Source organism: Haliotis asinina, chromosome 15 (genome assembly GCF_037392515.1).
Source record: "Haliotis asinina isolate JCU_RB_2024 chromosome 15, JCU_Hal_asi_v2, whole genome shotgun sequence".
NCBI lineage: Eukaryota > Metazoa > Mollusca > Gastropoda > Lepetellida > Haliotidae > Haliotis > Haliotis asinina.
The window spans coordinates 47161710-47182239 of NC_090294.1; the positions used below are offsets into that span (position 1 = coordinate 47161710).

At 37.3% G+C, this 20530-nt stretch overlaps 1 protein-coding gene across 5 annotated transcripts in view; it reads right to left on the reverse strand.

Annotated features, from left to right (window-relative positions):
- Positions 1–1535: 1535 nt before the first annotated feature.
- Positions 1536–20530, reverse strand: part of LOC137265385 (uncharacterized) — a 32656-nt gene continuing 13661 nt past the window's right edge. For 3 of the 5 annotated variants that reach the window (XM_067800780.1, XM_067800782.1, XM_067800783.1), the window contains exons 3-9: positions 9306–9420; positions 8891–9051; positions 8070–8141; positions 7465–7626; positions 5701–5821; positions 4287–4411; positions 1536–3823 (exon numbers count right to left, since the gene is read on the reverse strand). In XM_067800780.1, the coding sequence (XP_067656881.1) occupies positions 3589–3823; positions 4287–4411; positions 5701–5821; positions 7465–7626; positions 8070–8141; positions 8891–9051; positions 9306–9420 (991 nt within the window). In that variant the 3' untranslated portion in view covers positions 1536–3588. Of the gene's footprint in view, positions 3824–4286; positions 4412–5700; positions 5822–7464; positions 7627–8069; positions 8142–8890; positions 9052–9305; positions 9421–14399; positions 15022–20530 lie in introns of those variants that run through there. The other 2 variants (XM_067800784.1, XM_067800781.1) reach the window with 2 other exon arrangements.

The following is a 20530-nucleotide window of genomic DNA, read 5'->3' on the forward strand; positions in this document are numbered from 1 at the left end:
ATCTTCATGGCAAGCTATCCCAAGATGATCCCAGGATCATCCTGCTTCTCATACTTGATAATCTCCAGGGTACATGTTACAATAAATCTGTACTATACCCTGGATGCACTTTTGCATTATCGAGTGAGTGAGTGAGTTTAGTTTTATGCCGCACTCAGCAATATTCCAGCTATATGGCGGCGGTCTGTAAATAATTGAGTCTGGACCAGACAATCCAGTGACCAACAACATGAGCATCAATCTGCGCAACTGGGAACCAATGGTACGTGTCAACCAGGTCAACGAGAATGACCACCTGATCCCATTAGTCGTCTCTTATGACAAGCATAGTCGCCTTTTATGGGAAGCATGGGTTGCTGAAGTCCTATTCTACCCCGGGACCTTCACGAGTCTTTGCATTATCGAGGATGCCTGTTTCTATGTGCATGAAAACCAATATACCACAACCAAAGTGATGTGCAAGTTAGTCGAGAATGTTTCTTTTTTTCACCGCACTCAGCACAATACCAGCTATATGGCGGCAGCCTGTGAATATTTGAGTCTGGACAAGACAATCCAATGATCAATATCATGAGCATTTATCTGAAAACTGAACTGTGGTTTTTATTCATCAGACTGATCATGATGAATGCATCTAGGCTGGTTGGTTCAGGTAGGAAAAGTTAAAGAGTTCTGAGTCTGTGCAAAATAATTCTGAGCCTACTAGTCTATGGTACTAAGAATCATTTCCACTGAGTTTACTGTTGTCATCATTGTGGAGTATAAACAGAGATTTTTGGACTAATCAGAATTTTATCAGCCTCAGGCTTTGGTCTAGCCGCTAAAGTCACAAACTGTGCTTGTACTATTTTCAATAAGTTAGTGAGTTTAGTTTTACACCACACTCAACAATATTCCAGCTATATGGTCGCGTTTTCAATGAAGAGTGAACAGCATTGTTTAAGTGATATGCATGTGGATTTACATTGAAGACTCTGATATTTTCAGGAAAATTACATCATTAATTAAAGACAGTAGGTATTTCCCTTGGTGATTTTCATCCAGGGCCCTGTTTCACAAAGCTCTCGTAATTTTCCTCATAGCATTCGTACCTCCTCAGGGTTTTAAAACTCCCATCGCCTGACACCCCAGACAAATCAATTTTCATTATGGCAATCAAATAATGGTATCTTACATGTCCACAGGCTACTAGATAATTTCTGCACAAGGGTTCAAACTGCAAATCAACTTGGATTTCATTTCAAATCTTCTCAAAATGTAGCTATTAAATTTCACAGTGATAATAAAGTAGGATAATAAAGTGGAAAAATCACTAGCCACAAGGCAAGTGGCTTTTAAAAAAATTGTTGTACCCCTGGTCCTATGTTACAGTATAGGAGGAACAAAAGCTATGACAAAAGTTATCAGATCTTACGACTTAAGAGAGCTTTGTAAAACATGTAATTATGTTGTAATTATCAAAATAATTATCTGAGGGATTTCTTTTTTGTCTTTTTCGCTTTTTATAACCTAAAAATGAAGCAGTCAGGCAACTATTGATTTATTTTAAATCTTTATTACATTTTCAAATAATTTGATTATAATTTTAAAATAAGAGTGTAGGAAATGACTCCTCTGTGTTACTACTTGGATTATGGTCACAGTATGGACAGTCTTCAAATGCTGTTGTACTGACCACCCTACTACTGAGTATGATGTGCAACAGGCATCAGATCAAATTCACAACACACTTGTATTAATTACAACTCTGAGGGTTTTACAAACATGAGCATCATGGAAAGGGTTTATGAAAATAGTACACAAATTTAGCATAATTTTGAATAGTTTGTAAAAATCATGAAAAATGACTCAAATACATAATACAGTGAATATTTCAGTGAATATTTTGTACTGAGAACATATTTTGTACCACATGACCATCTGGGATGGACTTGTTATCTAAAAATACAGGTCACATCATAATAATATCAACTTCAAACAAACTCTATGGCTGACGACTTCTTTTGTTCATGACTGTGACCTTTTGATACACATTCTTGTACAGTTGCTTGACAACGGTAAAAGAATTTGTATTGAAATGTCACTCTCGTGAAGACCAGAAATTATCATCCATAAAGTTTATTTCATATTGTACTTCCAAACTTCTACAATGCCACTCAAAGAAGATAATATCAATTTCATGCATCTGGGGCAAATGAGTGGGTTTAGTTTTGCCATGCGCTCAACAAACTTCCAGCTATATGGTGGCAGTTTGTAAACAATCAAGTCTGAACTAGACAAACCAGCTGTCAACAGCATGAGCATTGATCCACACAAATGGGTCAGCAGGCCTGACTGCCTGATCCCGTTAGTCACTTCTTATGACAAGCATGGGTTACTGAGGTTCAGTTCTAACCCGTATCTTCACGTTTAGGTTGAACACTGACATATGTGGAAATGAACATAAAACAACACAGGGTGGTATGAGGCACTCAACCAGTGAACATTATGGATGAGGTAATATGCAAATATTTAGGCAATAAACTGAATCAATATTTAGACCATGTTCTAAAACATGTCACAACATGAATTGACAATGCCATCTAGAAAGTGGCCCATCTTGTAATATTTACAATTCACTAAAGTACAGATTCTTATGTACATGTACATCTGTTGGGTTGAGTACCATCCAGAAATCGAACTCACATCGTCAATCACGCAACTGCCAGCACACAGAGTAAGCAAACTAACTGCAGCATCCATCCAAGCAACAATGGTACTAGAATCTGTACTTTACTATGAAAGTGTAGCCATAAATAACATATCTTACATGTCACAACATGGCCATCTCATGGTATCAGTTTAAGCAACTGACACGCTGTATCATTGAAAATAATATTCATCATGTCCAAATTCCCATCTAGTGGAGATGACAATGACATCTTTTTTAGCTGAATTTTGTTAAAACTGTATTATTTTGCTGATTGCTTCACCAATGTTCATAAAATGTAACATTTTCTGAGTTTTTTATGTTTAATCAAGAGCTTCAACTTAAATAAAATATTACTTTACATTATACAAAAAACATAAATAATTGAACTCTAACATAATTGGTACCTCTGAACTCATCAACTATATTTTAGGGTCAAGTGTTCATACAAATTATCAGAACCAGGTACCAAAATTCAGACCTAGATTCAGCATCCCACGACCAATATGGTCAATATGGACCCGATCTGTTGTCAGAAAAATAGCAGAGATCCCCAGTCACAATTTGTCACTGATATTCCCCAAAGGAAGAAACTGCAATAAAAAAGTTGTCTCCAGAACTTGACTTCAGTTCCAAACAAGATCATTTTCTTAGTTCACAAGTCTGGAACAAGTAAATCTACTTTCACTGTCACTCTTGCACAATTTCTTTCAGTTCATCAGTGAATAACAGATGGAAAAAATACTGAGTAGAGACTTCAGGAAACTCTGGATTAATCTCATAGATAAAACGCCTTCATCAAAATCACATCCCCGAAACTAATATTCTGGATGGTGAGAGAAAAGACTGTCTAAAGTTCAAGGTCACTCAGACATGACGAGCAGTCATCCACAAACATATCATGCTGTATCACAGTTGGTTGCTTTTATATTCTTTTCCTGTCTGAAGTGTTGTTTCAACAAGTAGACACTGAATACATCCAAGTAGTAGCAACCACCATTGTAGGTGGCTATCAGCACGACAAAGGAGAGGAAGACGCAGTGGGCGATGAAGAAGTTGTACCACAGTATGGTGAGGAGCAGACACAGGAGACAGAAGATCATGTAACTCACCTGGTACACGAGGTATTGATGCCTGCAACAACAATGTCAGATCACTTTTTTTGAGTGGCATGTTTACAAATTGGTGAATCAGATAAGGACAAACTATCCATTTATTCTCAAATGTCAGATCACTGATTAATTTCCCACTTCAATTTTATTGTGACAAATACACACTATTTCCATTATGACATGATGCTAAAATCAGCACAAAATCACCTTGGTCCTTCCAGATTGAAATGAGCTTAAACTATTCACAATACACCTGGAACATATCTAATAACATCAGTGCCCAAAATGCCAAACATACTTTGGAGTCTGCTAGCCTGAAACAGGCTCTTAGGATCACTTCTGGTGAACTAGAGGGTTATGCCCCAGGTACTACATATATGTTCCCCGGGTATGTTTCTGTGTACAGAAACGTATGTACCCTAAACAAAGTTAACGTACAGAAGTGTAACCTAAAAGGAATCACACTATTAAGTGGTTAAGCTTACTTTGGTCCACACAAGTCAAACAACTTGTAACTTGTACTATCCTTTTTGGCTGTGAGGAGGCGGAAGATGGTTTGATATTCTGGTGGAGGTTTCAGAATAACTCGCACCAGCACTGTGTTAAACACCTGAAAATGAAACATGATGCATTTTAAGATTCATTGAAACCACACTTTTGCAGGCACCCAAGATACATCATGATAAAAAATGCTTCAGGGTCATTAAGTTTTGGACACTGTAAATATTGCTATCTGAGCAGTTAAATTTCTCATAGTTACTTTCATATAAAATTTATTATCGAGGGTTGATATCCAAAACTTGAGATGATTCACTATATCATAATATTAAAACTGACAAGTCTCCTGGGAAATGTTCCAGGAATGAAATTGCATCACAATACATTTGTAGCATGTTTGGATCAGAAGGTGCGTGGTTTGAATCCCCTGTTGTCCACATGACCAAAGGCAATATAAGGATCTGTGTGATGATAACATTACTTGTGAATGATGCAGACACATCACCTGTGTGTGACACAGACACATCACTAGTGTGACACCTACACACCACCTGTGTGACACCTAAACATCACCTGTGTGTGACACCTACACATCACCTGTGTGTGACACTTACACATCACCTGTGTGACACCTACACATCAATTGTGTGACACCTTCACATCAATTGTGTGACACCACATCATCTGTATGTGAAACTGACATATCACTGTTTCTCCTTGACTACTGATTACAGCATTCACCAAAAGTGAATGTAGAAACTCCTATATTGGTGAAACATCCAATCCACTCCCACTTTGAATTAAAGAACACAAACACACAGTCCAGAAAAACGACTCCAAATCTGCCATTGCTGACCACACGAAGCTAGCCCTTGAAACTCCTTGAAGCAATAAATATCCAACGCTTCAACCACACTATGATAAAGGCTATTTCATCTCCTTGCACTGTCACCTTCTAACCAAAGACCACTGCCGGTAATCCACCCATACCTCCTCCTCCTTGTGCACCTGGCTTCCACATTGTGTCATCACAACTGTGTACTTCACCCTTAATTATCTACTTACAACTGTACATCAAACTCATCAACTGTATAGACTCTACTCTAATCACAATCTACCAGAATGTACATCAGCCCACTCTGCTCCAATCACTTTCAGATATCCAATGTACATTAACCTTATTAACTGTATATACTCAGTAAGCAGTTATGTATATTTTCTCCGCGTTTCAAATTGTTGTATCACTTGCATGATAACAGTGTTAGAACCTATGCCAAAATATCACACTAATTAATGAAGAAGTTGACTACCCATAGAACTTCTATCATGCCTCTCGAAGAAATTCAGCAACCGCTTCAACTTAACCTGCATGTTGTTGTGACAGGTGGACCAGTTACTTACACCATGAACCATGTAGCACCCTATGGGCACGCCGATCAGCCAAGCAAAGGACCAGTCAGCAAAGTCAGGCATCATCCTCATGTACCACAACCGAGATGTTTCTTCTGGGAACCATCGTATTCTGAAACAGACAGTAGTCTCATTACTTGAATATTCACAGTAAACATGACAAGAAAAGAATGCTGGAGATTGACAGTGTTATGTTGAATTCTGATTGGTGTGTAACATACAGTAATTATTCAAAGATTATTTCATATTTATTCAGAATTTTAGAGGCAGAAGTTCTGCTGCAATAAGTTGGGAACATTAAAGAAACACCACACAAAAAATATTCTAGGATTTGTTTGTTGTTTAACCATGCCCTCAACAATCTTTCAGCCGTATGGCGACAGTTTGTAAATAATCGAGTTTGGACCAAACATCTAGATAATGAAGATTATGAGCATTGATCTGTAAACTGGGATACGAAGACAGCTGTCAACCAAGCCAGTGTGCCTGACATCCGTTTGTCACCTCTTACAACAAGCACTGGTTACTAAGACACAGCTTATGGTCAAGATGCTTATGGTCAAGCTGAAGATGGTCAAGCTGAAGATGGTCAAGATGCTTATGATCAAGTTGAACATGGTCAAGATGCTTATGGTCAAGAAAGCTTATGGTCAAGTTGAACATGGTCAAGATGCTTATGGTCAAGTTGAACATGGTCAAGATGCTTTTGGTCAAGCTGAACATGGTCAAGATGCTTACGGTCAAGATGCTTATTGTCAAGCTGAACATGGTCAAGATGCTTTTGGTCAAGCTGAAGATGGTCAAGATGCTTATGGTCAAGCTGAAGATGGTCAAGATGCTTATGGTCAAGCTGAACATGGTCAAGATGCTTATGGTCAAGCTGAACATGGTCAAGATGCTTATGGTCAAGCTGAACATGGTCAAGATGCTTATGGTCAAGCTGAAGATGGTCAAGATGCTTATGGTCAAGCTGAACATGGTCAAGATGCTTATGGTCAAGCTGAACATGGTCAAGATGCTTATGGTCAAGCTGAACATGGTCAAGATGCTTACGGTCTAGATGCTTATGGTCAAGTTGAACATGTCCTTGCTGGTCACCACTACTTTGGGGCAACAAACCAAGAAAGAGCACTGGTTCCCTCCAATAAATGGCCATCATGTATTAAAGCTATCAAGTGGATTAGTCAGACCCAAATGACTGAAATTGTTAACTGCATGTCATTTTCTTTTCACTATGTTGGTCATTGCTTATGACTGGGCTGGATGATTGACAGTATACTGTCAAACAGCTTGATTGTGAGTGAGGGAGTGAGTATGGATTTATACAGCTACGCTCCAGAAATGTCACAGATAAAGTGATTTAGAAATGGCAACCACACAATATACCTATGTAAAGAATAAAACCTGGCTCTTCAGAGTGACGAATGAACCACAAGGCTACCTCCACTGCCCCAATACAGCTTGATTGTTGAGAAACACATTAAAAAATAACCCCCAAAAGACAAACTTGATGTGCCGTATGGCTTCAAGAGTGGTATGATCCCCTGGGAGTTGAGATTTCAAGTCCCATTACTGAAAAACATAGACAAACATACAATGATTATTTTCATAACTGTTGACCTGAATTTAATTCACTAATTTCATTGATTTGATTGACTAAATGCCGACTAAATGCACTAAGAGCTACTTTCTCCAGCGCATCGCTTGTCTAAGTGACATGGTGATATAAAACAAAAGTACTGCAGCTAGACTTACGCGAAAGACAACAGGCCTGGCAGGATGTGGATATATATGGAGACAGTCTTATCAAAGCTGTGGAAAACGAGGGAGTTTCGGAACAAGATAATTGACCACATGATGGGGCCGTTGGACAGTGCAAACAAAACAGCGAAGTACTGCGGCTGCTGGGGAAACGCCCTGGAAACAACAACGATTCATGTTCACAATATGCACACATTTGTGGATAACAAGTCCTTTATTTGTTTTCGAGTGCGATGCTTTGGTTCAGTTTTTGCTGCAAGACAACAGTACAACAATCTGTACCAAAATGCTGCATTCAAAAATTAATATAACTTTGTAATCTACAAATGCAGCCATAAATTTATCAGTATTGTACATGCCAACTTCTAAAATGCCACACTAAGAAATTGTTTACAATTTGTTATTAAATTCTGACATGGCAGTTGGTGCCAATAAAGGATTTCTGTGCATCAGAAAAAATGAGAGGTTAAACTAGTCCAAAGAGTCATGTTGTATAACAAAATAGACTTATTGTGAAATTGTTAAACTTTAAAAAAATGAATGTATTTTTATTTTACATTTTAAAGCAGCAGTAACTTCACTTGTTACTTGGTACTTACCAAATAAAGACATAGCACATGATGTTTCCATAATAACAGAAATCTAGTAAAAAATACTGCCATTTGCACAACCTGTAAAGCAAAATAACTGAGGTAAATATTCATAATGGGTATTCAACAAATCTCAAGGGTACTGACAAGGGTACTAGTCTGTTTTAAAATTTGGTAGCCAGTATCAAATTTCACAAGCTGGATACTGAGGTCAACACTCACGTCAGGCTACAAATTATTATTTGATATTCATTCTACCATGATCTCCGCATTTACTAGATTGTGATTGGTTAATCAAAGTCAGTCAGGGGAATATAATCATGTTATATACCTCTGATTTTCCAACACTGTATTTTTTTCAAAATCTTAATATGGTAGAATGGAGATAAACATACTGTGCTAGAAAATCAGAGGTCTATCCTGAAATTATATCAGCTCTAATTTGGAATTAGAACTACTCAGAGTCTGATATCATAATGTACAGGCTTGATATCAGCAGGATTGACCAGTCCTTGATGTCCTGGCCAGAGGTGGTAAGGGAGGACATGAGAAGGAACAAGAGTACAAGAGTGACTGAGTGAGTATGTTTTTTACACCACTTTTAGCAATATTCCAGCACTAACATGCAAAGGACACCAGTAATGGGCTTCACACAATGTACCCATGTAGTTTTTTCAAACTCGAGTCTGTGGCCTGACGAGTGAAAACATTTCATCCACTAGTTTACCCGAATGTCCCCTAGACTGAGTGAGGTGGGGGGGTACAAGAAGTGAGTGAGACTAGACTGAGGGGGACGGGAGAGGGTACAACAAATGAGCTAAGGGACTCACATGTACATGATACACCGTATCAGCAGCACTATCGGAGCTGTGATGGAGTAGAAGTATGGGATGAGGTACTGAGCAGAGATCATACAGTGTGCAACAAAGCTGACTGTTGCCACAGACACCACAAATACCACCTTCTCTGTCGTGTGGTCTTGCATCACTATCTGGAAACAATATTGTTCATGAACATCTGTATTTAATATGACGATTAAAAAAGAAAGCAACTGTCTCTTCAAAAATGCATAAATTTCTCAACGCATAATTACTAACATTATCTACCCATCGAACACATTACATTTGTAACAAATCCTTAACAATGCACTAGTTTCTCCTAAATCAGTTACAAGCCAGCAATCCCTCAACAAATGGTAGACATGTCTCCCTGCCCGTCTCTCCCATGAACACATCTGTATCTCACCTTAGGAGACTTCTCTGTTTTCTCCTTCTCTTCCGTTTCTGTAACCAATACTTCGTGCTGGACAGAGCCATTTTGGTGGACCTTACCATTCTGCAGCAAGTGGCTATTACACTCCCTAAAGGACAGAGAGTAAAGTATTCAGCATTGTCAATAAAACAGAGTAAAGTAGTAAGTACTATCAGGAAAACAGTGAGTGAAGTAAGTTCTGTCAATAAAGAGAGTGTAAAGTAGTAAGTATTGCCAGGAAAACAGAGAGTGAAGTAAGTTCTGTCAGTAAACCAGAGAGTAAAGTAGTAAGCATTGCCAGGAAAACAGAGAGTGAAGTAAGTTCTGTCAATAAAGAGAGTGTAAAGTAGTAAGCATTACCAGGAAAACAGAGAGTGAAGTAAGTTCTGCCAATAAAACAGAGAGTAAAGTAGTAAGTATTGCAAGGAAAACAGAGAGTGAAGTAAGTTCTGTCAATAAACCAGAGAGTAAAGTAGTAAGCATTGCCAGGAAAACAGAGAGTGAAGTAAGTTCTGCCAATAAAACAGAGAGTAAAGTAGTAAGTATTGCCAGGAAAACAGAGTAAAGTATTAAGAGTTGTAATAAAAACAGAAGGTGAGTGAGTGAGTGAATGATGTTTTATGCCATTTAAACAATATACCAACAATATCACAATAGGGACACCAGAAATGGCTTTCTTGTACCCACGTGGGGATTCGAACCCATGTCTTCGGCATGATGATATAACGCTTTAACCACTAGGCTACCCAACCACCCCAAAAAAATAGAGTTGTGTATTAAGAATTGTCAGGAAAACAGAGTAAAGTATGAAGAACTGTCATTAAAACAGAGAGTTAAGTACAGTATAAGCTGTCAAAACCGGCATCTGTCTAATCTGGCAAGTTGTAAACACTGCCATATATTCTCAGTCCCATCCTTGGCTTGTACATATATCATCAGCTCCATAATCCAGCACATTGTCTAAACTGGATTATTTCTTCAGTCCCAGTGAGTGCCGGTTTAGACTGCTTCCACTGTATTAAGAATTTGTCACGAAAACAGAGAGTAAGGGTTTATTACACACTGAAAACATCACATGTAGTTGAAACAAAGATGCAGTGTATCAGCTGATGCTGTGTAAGGGGCAGAGATGCCCCAATCATGCCACTGTCACTGATGGGTTCACATCAAGATAAACCCCTGACCAAACATTCCTGATTTGTCAACACCATTCTAAGTGGGTTCAAACCAAAATTAGCCCTGATTAGCCTTTCATTAATCATACCACATCAAACTGATGATTTAGTCTGAACTGTCAGTTAAGGCAAAGCTAAATCCTGAGCTTACTCACTAACTATTGTCTTGCTATTTGTTTGCTTGATGTCTAATATATTTAATGCTACACTCAGCAATGGTCTAGCTACACAGTCATGGTCTGTTAATAATCAAATCTGGACCAGACAATCCAGTGATCAACAATAGAATCAATCTGGGATACAATGACATATGTCAACAGGACAATCTCATTAGTCGCCTCTTACGTTAAGCACGGGATACTGAGGATCAGATGTTGATAGGTATCACGTCGTGCTAAATGCACCAAGTAAATTGCAAAGGCATAGTAGTTCATTCAAATTTGTTGCAGAAGCATTTCAACAATGTATTTTAACTTTGTTTTTGAACACTGCACAAAATGCAATAATAGAAAAGTATTTTTAATACCAATTCCTCTTTTACTGTTTCTGTCATCAGTTATATAGAAATCACCATGACCATGCAATCCCGTGATATCAACATGCGTTCAGAATTTTACACTTGCTGCACAATTCCGTCTGACTATATACCTGTGAGCAGACCTTTACAAACACCTGCTGGTATAAAATATCATTCTATGGCCACAATTAATTTGTGTTGTCATAGAGTTTAATGGCCCCAAGGCAATAATTGAACATGAGCCATCAGGAGATGACATGAACCACCAGTGAGGTGCAAATCAGAAACACTGACTTAAAATGAATAACTAGTTCACCAGAAACTAAATGCTTTGGAATTTATGTATTTCTATGTAGATGATGTTTATATGTACCCATGTGATAAAATAATCCACTTGAAAGAAGATACTGCTCAGGTCTGGGTTACATTATCTCTGACTTAATTAGTGTCCAATTTGCTTCATTGATTAATGCCGATATTTTTAGTTTTAGGATATTTGGAAAATTTCATTAGCTATGTATTCCAGGAGATACCACTTAACACAATATCCAGATTTCAGCAACAACACATATGAATACGACACTTCAATCATGAGTGAAATCAATTTGTTGCTATTTCCTGACACCTGTTGACATTTGTACTCAAGGTTATGATAACACAGCGTGAAGTGTGTATTTCGATTACATTATCCCGAACAGGTCAAAATCTATTTTGTTGTATATCTCCTTACCAAACTTAATATAATTAGAATGGAATCTAATTGAGGTATCATATCATATGTGTTTCTAATTATACATAGTTAATTAAACAATTGTATACACACAGAAAATGCTAAGTAACAGGATAAAATAAAATTTTCAACATGGCCACCATTGCAAATATTATTGATAAAAGGGACACCTGCACTTTACAGGCCTCAGTCTTCCCCAATTAACCCTTCCCCTAACCCTAACATCACTGTTCCCCTAACTCTACCCTATGCCCAACCTAATCCTAACCCTTACTTCCACGGACCCATAAAGTGCAGTCTCACCTTGATAAAATAGTTTCAATTCTTTGAACAATGTGGATTTATGTTAGATACAACATATATCAGTTGGACGAGAGACAACTAAACAAGGTGCTATGACATAAACTTAGTTCATTTCCAGTCAGCTGGTGAGATTAGGTGAGCTAATTAATCAATATAGTAAATCACTGACAAACTTCTTTTTCCCTACATCTGTTGACACAAGTTTGATAACACCACATTGATGACAGCATGAAGTGTATATTGATTGTGTTATCTTTAACTGGTCAAAATGTTGGATGTTGTTCAGTGATAACCTGCTTACCATCATACCTTTCGTACATTCATTACGTTGAAAGTGTGACGTTCCACTTGCCTGAAGATTCAAGTATCTATGACATTTACTTAACTTTGTTTGACCAAGTGTCAACGTTGAAACATATGATGATGACAGTTTGGAGATTTAAAATATGGTTTTTGTCATAGTGCATATTTCACACACAGGCCCATCAGGACATGGGCCTTTTATGAAAAGAAGGGAGATGACTGACTGAAGGATATGGCAACTTGTCAGTGGCATTACTGTTTACGTAACAATGGGATGCTTTGGTTGGTATTCGGAAATTGGTTTAATTAGGAGATAAACATCATGTGTTGACCAGTTTCCGGGTGTTATTGAGTATTTGAAGCACGGGAATATTGCATTTGGAACCAACGGCATCGTTTCGAAATGAAATATTCCTAGCTAACGTTGTTGGTTCCAAATGAAATATCCCTGTGCTTCAAATACTCAATAACACCTGGAAATTGGCCAACACATGATTTTTATCGACATTGTAAACACAAAAGTAACCCAAAGGGTTTTCCTGTCTGCACTCATTTACATCGAGTACAGGTGCAGCAGTGAAGTGTCATCAGCAGGCTGTTTCAGCTGGTTCCCATGGTAGCATCTGGAGTTGCTCATTTGTGACGTCATTCTAACTTAAAGTCATAATATGATTTGAATGATGTCACCACTGTTGATGACTTAACAAAACAATTGTTTGCGAGATTTCTACATGTCGGTACGCAGTAACTAATCTGGCAGTTTCCGGGAATCTAAAACCATTTGATCATGTTTTTCAACCAATCAGATTACAGAACACAGTGACTTTTGGTTTACAATTCTTAATTGGTAAAGTTTAATTTGAACAAATTTAACTTGAGTGGGGATTTAATATATACCAAACCATGTCTATTTTATAATTATGTGCTTCTTTCTTTTTCTCATGGGGAAACACAATCCTGCCTAATTTGAGGATGTCGAGACGAATAAGAAATGGTTTGTACACTATTATTAACTATTAAATAGGAGGAAAAATCAGAAGTATGAGAAAGACTAAATGAACGAAGAAAAAGGAGACAGCTTTGTCTGTTTTATAAAATTCAAAATAATTCAGCTCCTCTCTACTTAAAAGATTAATTGCAGAAAATGTGGGATCAAGATCTAATTACAACCTTTGTCTTGCTAACAATATCTTACCTTCTACAAGGTTAAGGCTTTCGTATGATTCTTGTTTTCCACCAACAATTAGATCATGGAATGATATTTCTGATACCAAATGAATTGTCCTTGGTTACAAAGCTTCAAGTTGTGCTCAAGTGTTAGCAGCCTGTCCCTTCATCATAGTACTTGTTTGGAATAAGAACATATAATGTTATACACACAAAGTTGAGATAAATGACTAGTGATGACTATGATCTCAATCATTTCAACATGAAGGATTCTGTGGAAATGCTTGTGAAAACGTGCATCCCTTCCTATTCAAAGAGATATTAATAATAAATTTGAAAAGTACTGTGAAACCTGACTTTCACATTGTCATTAATGCTGCTTGGAAGTCCTGATGTGACTATTAACAGAATGAACACATTTACAAATGAGTGATCACATAAGTTATGTCTCTTTCTCTCTTCATCTTCCTGATACTTTTCCCTCTATTCCTTCTCAAACTGTAATGAATTGAAAATGAATAAATGCAAATATTTGGGAGCGGTATTTTAAGTTGGGTAACTTGTGTCCAGTCCCTTTCATCTTGTTTTCAGGTGATTAGTAAAAAGAAAAAGATACTGCATCCTGATGTCTGCTCTCCCCCCATTCTAAATGTTTTATGTTTGCCTTTCCCTTCCCATAAGTATTTCTTGTAACAGGTATAAAGAATTCAATGACAAAAAAAATAGAAGAATTGCTTTTGCAAAAGTTTCTTACTCTAGTCAAATGATCTACCCCAAGGAAACATCCCCCAATTTCAGTTACAAAAAGAGATAGGTTATTGAAACGTAATGACTTCAGATTTCATGATGATGTAGGTAGGAACCAGATGAAGCCAGTTCTTGGATGTACTTACTCTGTATCTATGGTATATGTAACCATATCTCCCTCTTTGGAGGTCATTTTGAAAGATGAATGAGAGCCTACTGTCATTATTTGAAGACACACAAAACCAGGGACATGCTCAGTGAGGCAACAGTCAAAAACAAACAGCTATCTGCTTCCACTGTAGGGAGAACCACTTCTGCTTACAAGCTCTGGTCACAAGGAAGTATTTCTGTCACTGAGAGCTTGGAGTGCTTATATTGGCATCCATGTCTCTAAACAAGGTACAATGTCTTCAAACAAAGCTCTGCTTCCTCGTTGACGATGCTTCTTTTAAAACAAACACCACAGCCATGTGTCCATTATGCCATTGGAAAGACAATGGGATGAAGGGTTAAATGGAGACTGGTCAATCTAGCATGTAATCCTTATGAAAACAAACATGCTTTTGGATCGTCAGCTGTCAAGGATTATAACAGTGAAACAATGCTGTGAAAGAGTACCACAGCTTGAAGATCAAGTCCTAGAGTAGTGAGTTGTCAGCAACTGGCACCAAGGAGCCAGTCACACCGTACACCAGCCGTGAGGTGAGGCACGATCCCCTACACTGACAGTCCAGTCTGTTGACGTCCACCAGAAATACACGGAGTTATCACCTGATACACAAAGGTCAAAGGTAGCCCTTGATAACAGAATCCATGTCAGACCAAGGTGCATTCGGTGAGCCAATGTTAAACATGCTAACTGCAAGTTCTTCACTAGATATTATTACATCACCACAGTTTCTTCTGGATTCTATCAGTCCTGGTATGTGTGAATCTTTTGATTGCATCATTCTGTGACTGTCAGCCATTACATTCATAACTCTGACAGTCACTGCATGAGCACATCTTAGAACATTCTGTTGATCTTTGTTACAACTCAAACTAAACTGGTAACAGGTATAACATACTGAAGAATGTGTATTTGCTGGGAATTTATCAATTTTGGGGGGTTTGTTTATTACCTAACTCAGCCATGCAGCATTCCTGCCATATGATGCTGATTTGTAAGTCATCAAGGTGAAACCAGACAATCCTGTGACTAACAGACTTCTTGTGAATTAACTGATTCTATTACAATATGATCATGATGGTGACATGCATCAAACAAGTCATGATACACATTGCCACACCTGAGCTATGACACGATGCTGATTGCCACAATGAAGTTACGATATGATGCTGATTGCTACATCGGAGTACTTCAGTGATGATGCGATAGTGACATCTCAATCTGATACTGATTGCTACACCTGAGTGATGACACATTTACTACACCTGAGTGATGATATGATACACACTACTACACCTGCGTGATGATATGATACACACTGTTACACCTGAGTGATGATATGATGAATGATATGATACACGCTACTACACCTGCGTGATATGATACACACTGTTACACCTGAGTGATGATATGATACACACTGTTACACCTGAGTGATATGATACACACTGTTACACCTGAGTGATGATATGATACACATTTACTACACCTGAGTGATGATATGATACACACTGTTACACCTGAGTGATGATATGATACATATTTACTACACCTGAGTGATATGATACACACTGCTACACCTGAGTGATGATATGATATACACTGCTACACCTGAGTGATGATATGATGAATGATATGATACATGCTGTTACATCTGAGTGATGATATGATACACACTACTACACCTGAGTGATGATATGATACACACTACTACACCTGAGTGATGATATGATACACACTGCTACACCTGAGTGATGATATGATACACACTGCTACACCTGAGTGATGATATGATATACACTGCTACACCTGAGTGATGATATGATGAATGATATGATACACACTGCTACACCTGAGTGATGATATGATGAATGATATGATACACACTGTTACATCTGAGTGATGATATGATACACACTACTACACCTGAGTGATGATATGATACACACTACTACACCTGCGTGATGATATGATACACACTACTACACCTGAGTGATGATATGATACACACTACTACACCTGCGTGATGATATGATATACACTGCTACACCTGAGTGATGATATGATGAATGATATGATACACGCTGTTACATCTGAGTGATGATATGATACACACTACTACACCTGAGTGATGATATGATACACACTACTACACCTGAGTGATGATATGATATACACTGTTACACCTGAGTGATGATATGATGAATGATATGATACACACTGTTACACCTGAGTGATGATATGATACACACTACTACACCTGAGTGATGATATGATGAATGATATGATACACGCTGTTACATCTGAGTGATGATATGATACAAACTACTACACCTGAGTGATGATATGATACACACTGCTACACCTGAGTGATGATATGATACACATATACTACACCTGAGTGATGATATGATACACATTTTTTTCTGAAGAGATGATGTGATACACATCACTACACCTGTGCCACTTTTGTAGAAACCTTGGTCGTGTAGTCATCACTGGTGGTTAACATGATCATTTTGTATGTTTGTGAGTCAAAGGGTAAATCGGAAACCCATGTGGGAAGTGATGAACAGTAATGTTCTTTTTAATTTGACTTCTTCATCAAAAGGTATGGGCACAATTATTTGCCTCAAGGCACACCTAAATTATCTTTATAGTAAATGCACGCCCAACTAGTTTTCAGGTTAAAATAAAACATGGCAATATTTCGTTTAAAAAATCAACATAGAAGTTGAACACAGGTGCATACATAAGTAGGCATATTGTAATGTATTGTCATGTTAATTTCACATTGATATAAAAAACACTGATAAAAACTATTTAGAAAGTTCATCCATCCAGCCCAAAGGTTTACCTCCTTTAACTGGCATTTAGAAACTAATATGAGGAACTAGTTTGACAACTTCTTCAAAACTGTTTTACAATCACGATTAATGTTCAGAAATTACATACAATATCACTGAATGATCTTTAAAAAGCAAATAATTTAAAAATCATAATATATCACTGGTCATGTTTATATGATGTCATAACAATTGGATAGGAGTTATGTTTCTTCTTTATTATTCAACTGTTTTTCATCAATATCCAAATTCAGAGATATTACTGACTTCTTTATTTCTAAAATGGATTTATACTCTCTTTCATTATAAGATTATGTGTAGGACAAGTATTTATACAGGTTGATGCAGCCTGTTTGATCATTTTCTGTTTAATGTATATTACATGTCCTTCATGAAATAAAAATGCTTTTTAAATCAAATTCAGAGAAATTGATTATGGCTTAGAAGTTGAATACCAATAACTAATAAAGAATTAAAACCATACAAACAAAATCAGATGTGAAAAACATGTGTAAATCTGGTCTAACCTGACCTAAATGAACATGAATGTCTGTGTATTGATTGAAATCCTCTTAGGCCAGCGATAACAAATAGTGTCACTGACTTATCTTACTTGACTCAAAATGTAGAAGCTGTCGCAATCAATCAGTGCCTCAGGTTAATTACAAAATATCATAATTAGCTTTGCTACACAGTAGCCAGTCTTAACAATCTTGACAATGTTAAACAAACAAAGAAATTAATCTGAAGTATTAGTAAAACAAATCTGTCCTTGACAAACATAAACAAACTGACTTACAGTACTGCCCCCTCCCCATAACCTAACAGCCTACACAAGCATGACAATTGACTATAAACAATACTTGGTCAAGTAGACTCCATTATCTTGCTGAGCTTAAAACAATACACATGTTGTTACAATTACTACACACATTGTTACTAATTAATGTCTCTGGGCAAATGAAACACCAAGGTCTTAATTAGCATTGTTACATATTTATGAGGCAGCCATTCTAACAACCCTGGCACTGTAATGTTTAAACATCTACTTATGATCACGTGACTATGGATCAAGGTGAGTTAAATTAATAGCCTGTCTTGAATCGTTTTGCAGTGCTTACTCAACTGATGAGCGATAAAATGGATACATTTGTAAACTTGCTAAATAATAACACATCTCATGTGATGAAGGAGTAAGGATATCCTAGGAAATGTTGTGTTCCTCATAACAAAGAAATCAATGTCCATAAAATCACTCTTCCTAATGTTATCAACATTAACTCGTGCAAAATAGTCATTGATGCACTCCAACAATGTTCGAAACACAACGATGACACCAAACTATTTCAACATTTTCATCAGGCCTAACTAGGTCTCTTCCACATGTCAGAAATATTAGGCCAAATAAAAAAAAGCAGTGGTTCTGAATATACCTCTTTAATATCTAGGGTAGGTAACTAGGGTTTTTTCTTCATTTTGTTTGAGAAGTAAAGAATAAAGTAATAACTCATCAATGTGTATTTGTTTATTCAATCAAGCTTGTGGCCATCATGTCAACCTTCCCCATCCAGAATGACTGTTGACTAATGCCGGAAAAGACAATTCTATCTTAAAGCTTGTTTTAGTCTTACTGCTAAAAAAATAGGGTCGACATGCGAATTTAAAGCTCAGTCAGGTAATCAGAACCACAACATTTTTTGTAAGAATCACTTATTTCTTGTACACGTTAGGTGGAATAAATCCATCCATACTGCCTTCTGTACAACTTTTGCTGCTCAGTGGCAGTTACAAGTCAACCTTGGATTAAAAACTAGAGTTGCTGGCATCATTGAAGAGGAAAGTTTTGAAAGCACTACAAAATGATGACCAGGTCTCTGCACTTGATCTATCATGGCTGCTGATTCCACAAAGTGAGAGTCTTCACATCCTCAATAATCCCCTGGTTATATGTCCAGAAAAATCTCCACTACTATGAAAGACGAAGCCTTCGCAGAAAATGCTCTATCACCCATGCAATGGTGCAATGTCACGGTACAAATCTTTGATTTGACATATATGACAGTGACGTAAAATCATTGATGGTAAATCAAATCGTCAGTATTAGTATCAGATTGTGAATGTGTGAGTTAATGTATATGTAAAAATGTGGGAGTTTTACAGCAAGAATGAGAACATTTGGTTATGACTATGTGACAATATCACAGAGAGAGAGAGAGAGAGAGAGAGAGAGAAGAGAGAGAGAGAGAAGAGAGAGGAGAAGAAGAAAGATTTATGAGGTGATTCAGTTACCTACGCTAAGGCAAGTTGGGTTACTGGATGGGTGACTGGGAAGCACATGGGTGACTGAGAGGCACATAGGTGAGAGAGCTGGGCAGTGAGAGTCTCTCACATACTAGATTGGATGGATGGTGAGAAGGTCAAACAAAATGGTATGAACTCCAACTCATTGTTATATTTGGGTAGCATTATGCTGATTTGGCAATTTTGATTTTGGAGGTAACTTGGTCAGTGAATGGATGTCAGCCATTTTCTGTAGTTCACTGTGGACTGAAACTTAAGATATTGTTATTTCAGTCAATCTTCAAACTTCAAATTTTAACAGCCGCAAACTTCAATATCATCATATTGGACATATCATGAAGAATAAATTTGGGGAATTGACATTTGTTTCACTTGGTTTTTGTAAAAGAAAACAAGAACCCAATAAATATTGACATTTTTAAATCAACTTGCATTTCTTTTGTGGTTCAGTATACGTGCTGTCCTTTGTGGCCTTCAGTAAATTATCTGTTTCTTTTTCAACTGTAATCTTTCCCATACTTGTTTCTTGATTAACGATCAGGAATCATCCATGATCTATCATGTTACGATAACTTACAGTTTTTCTTCCTTTGCACATGGGAATGTCATCACATGTCTTTAACAAATATACACATCTCTAAAATAGGTTACGCTAATTCATTTTGTAGAACAGTGTGAAACCTGTACTGTGTAGTTTATTTTATTTTGGTTGGTTTGACTTGAAAAAAGGGCCTGCTGATTTCTTTCAAGGTGTGTAGATTATAAAGCCTGTAGGCCCTGATGGTAAATGAAAGTATCGCGAACACTGGAACTGCGACATTCAGTGAACCCAGTCACAAACAAGTGCTTCTCATTACCAGCAGGCAAGTCAGACCACCTCTACTAAACAGACACCTGACCAGTAATGTATTAATGATTTCAGAAGGATTCTGGTTGTGACGTTTTTATATACTAAAAAAGG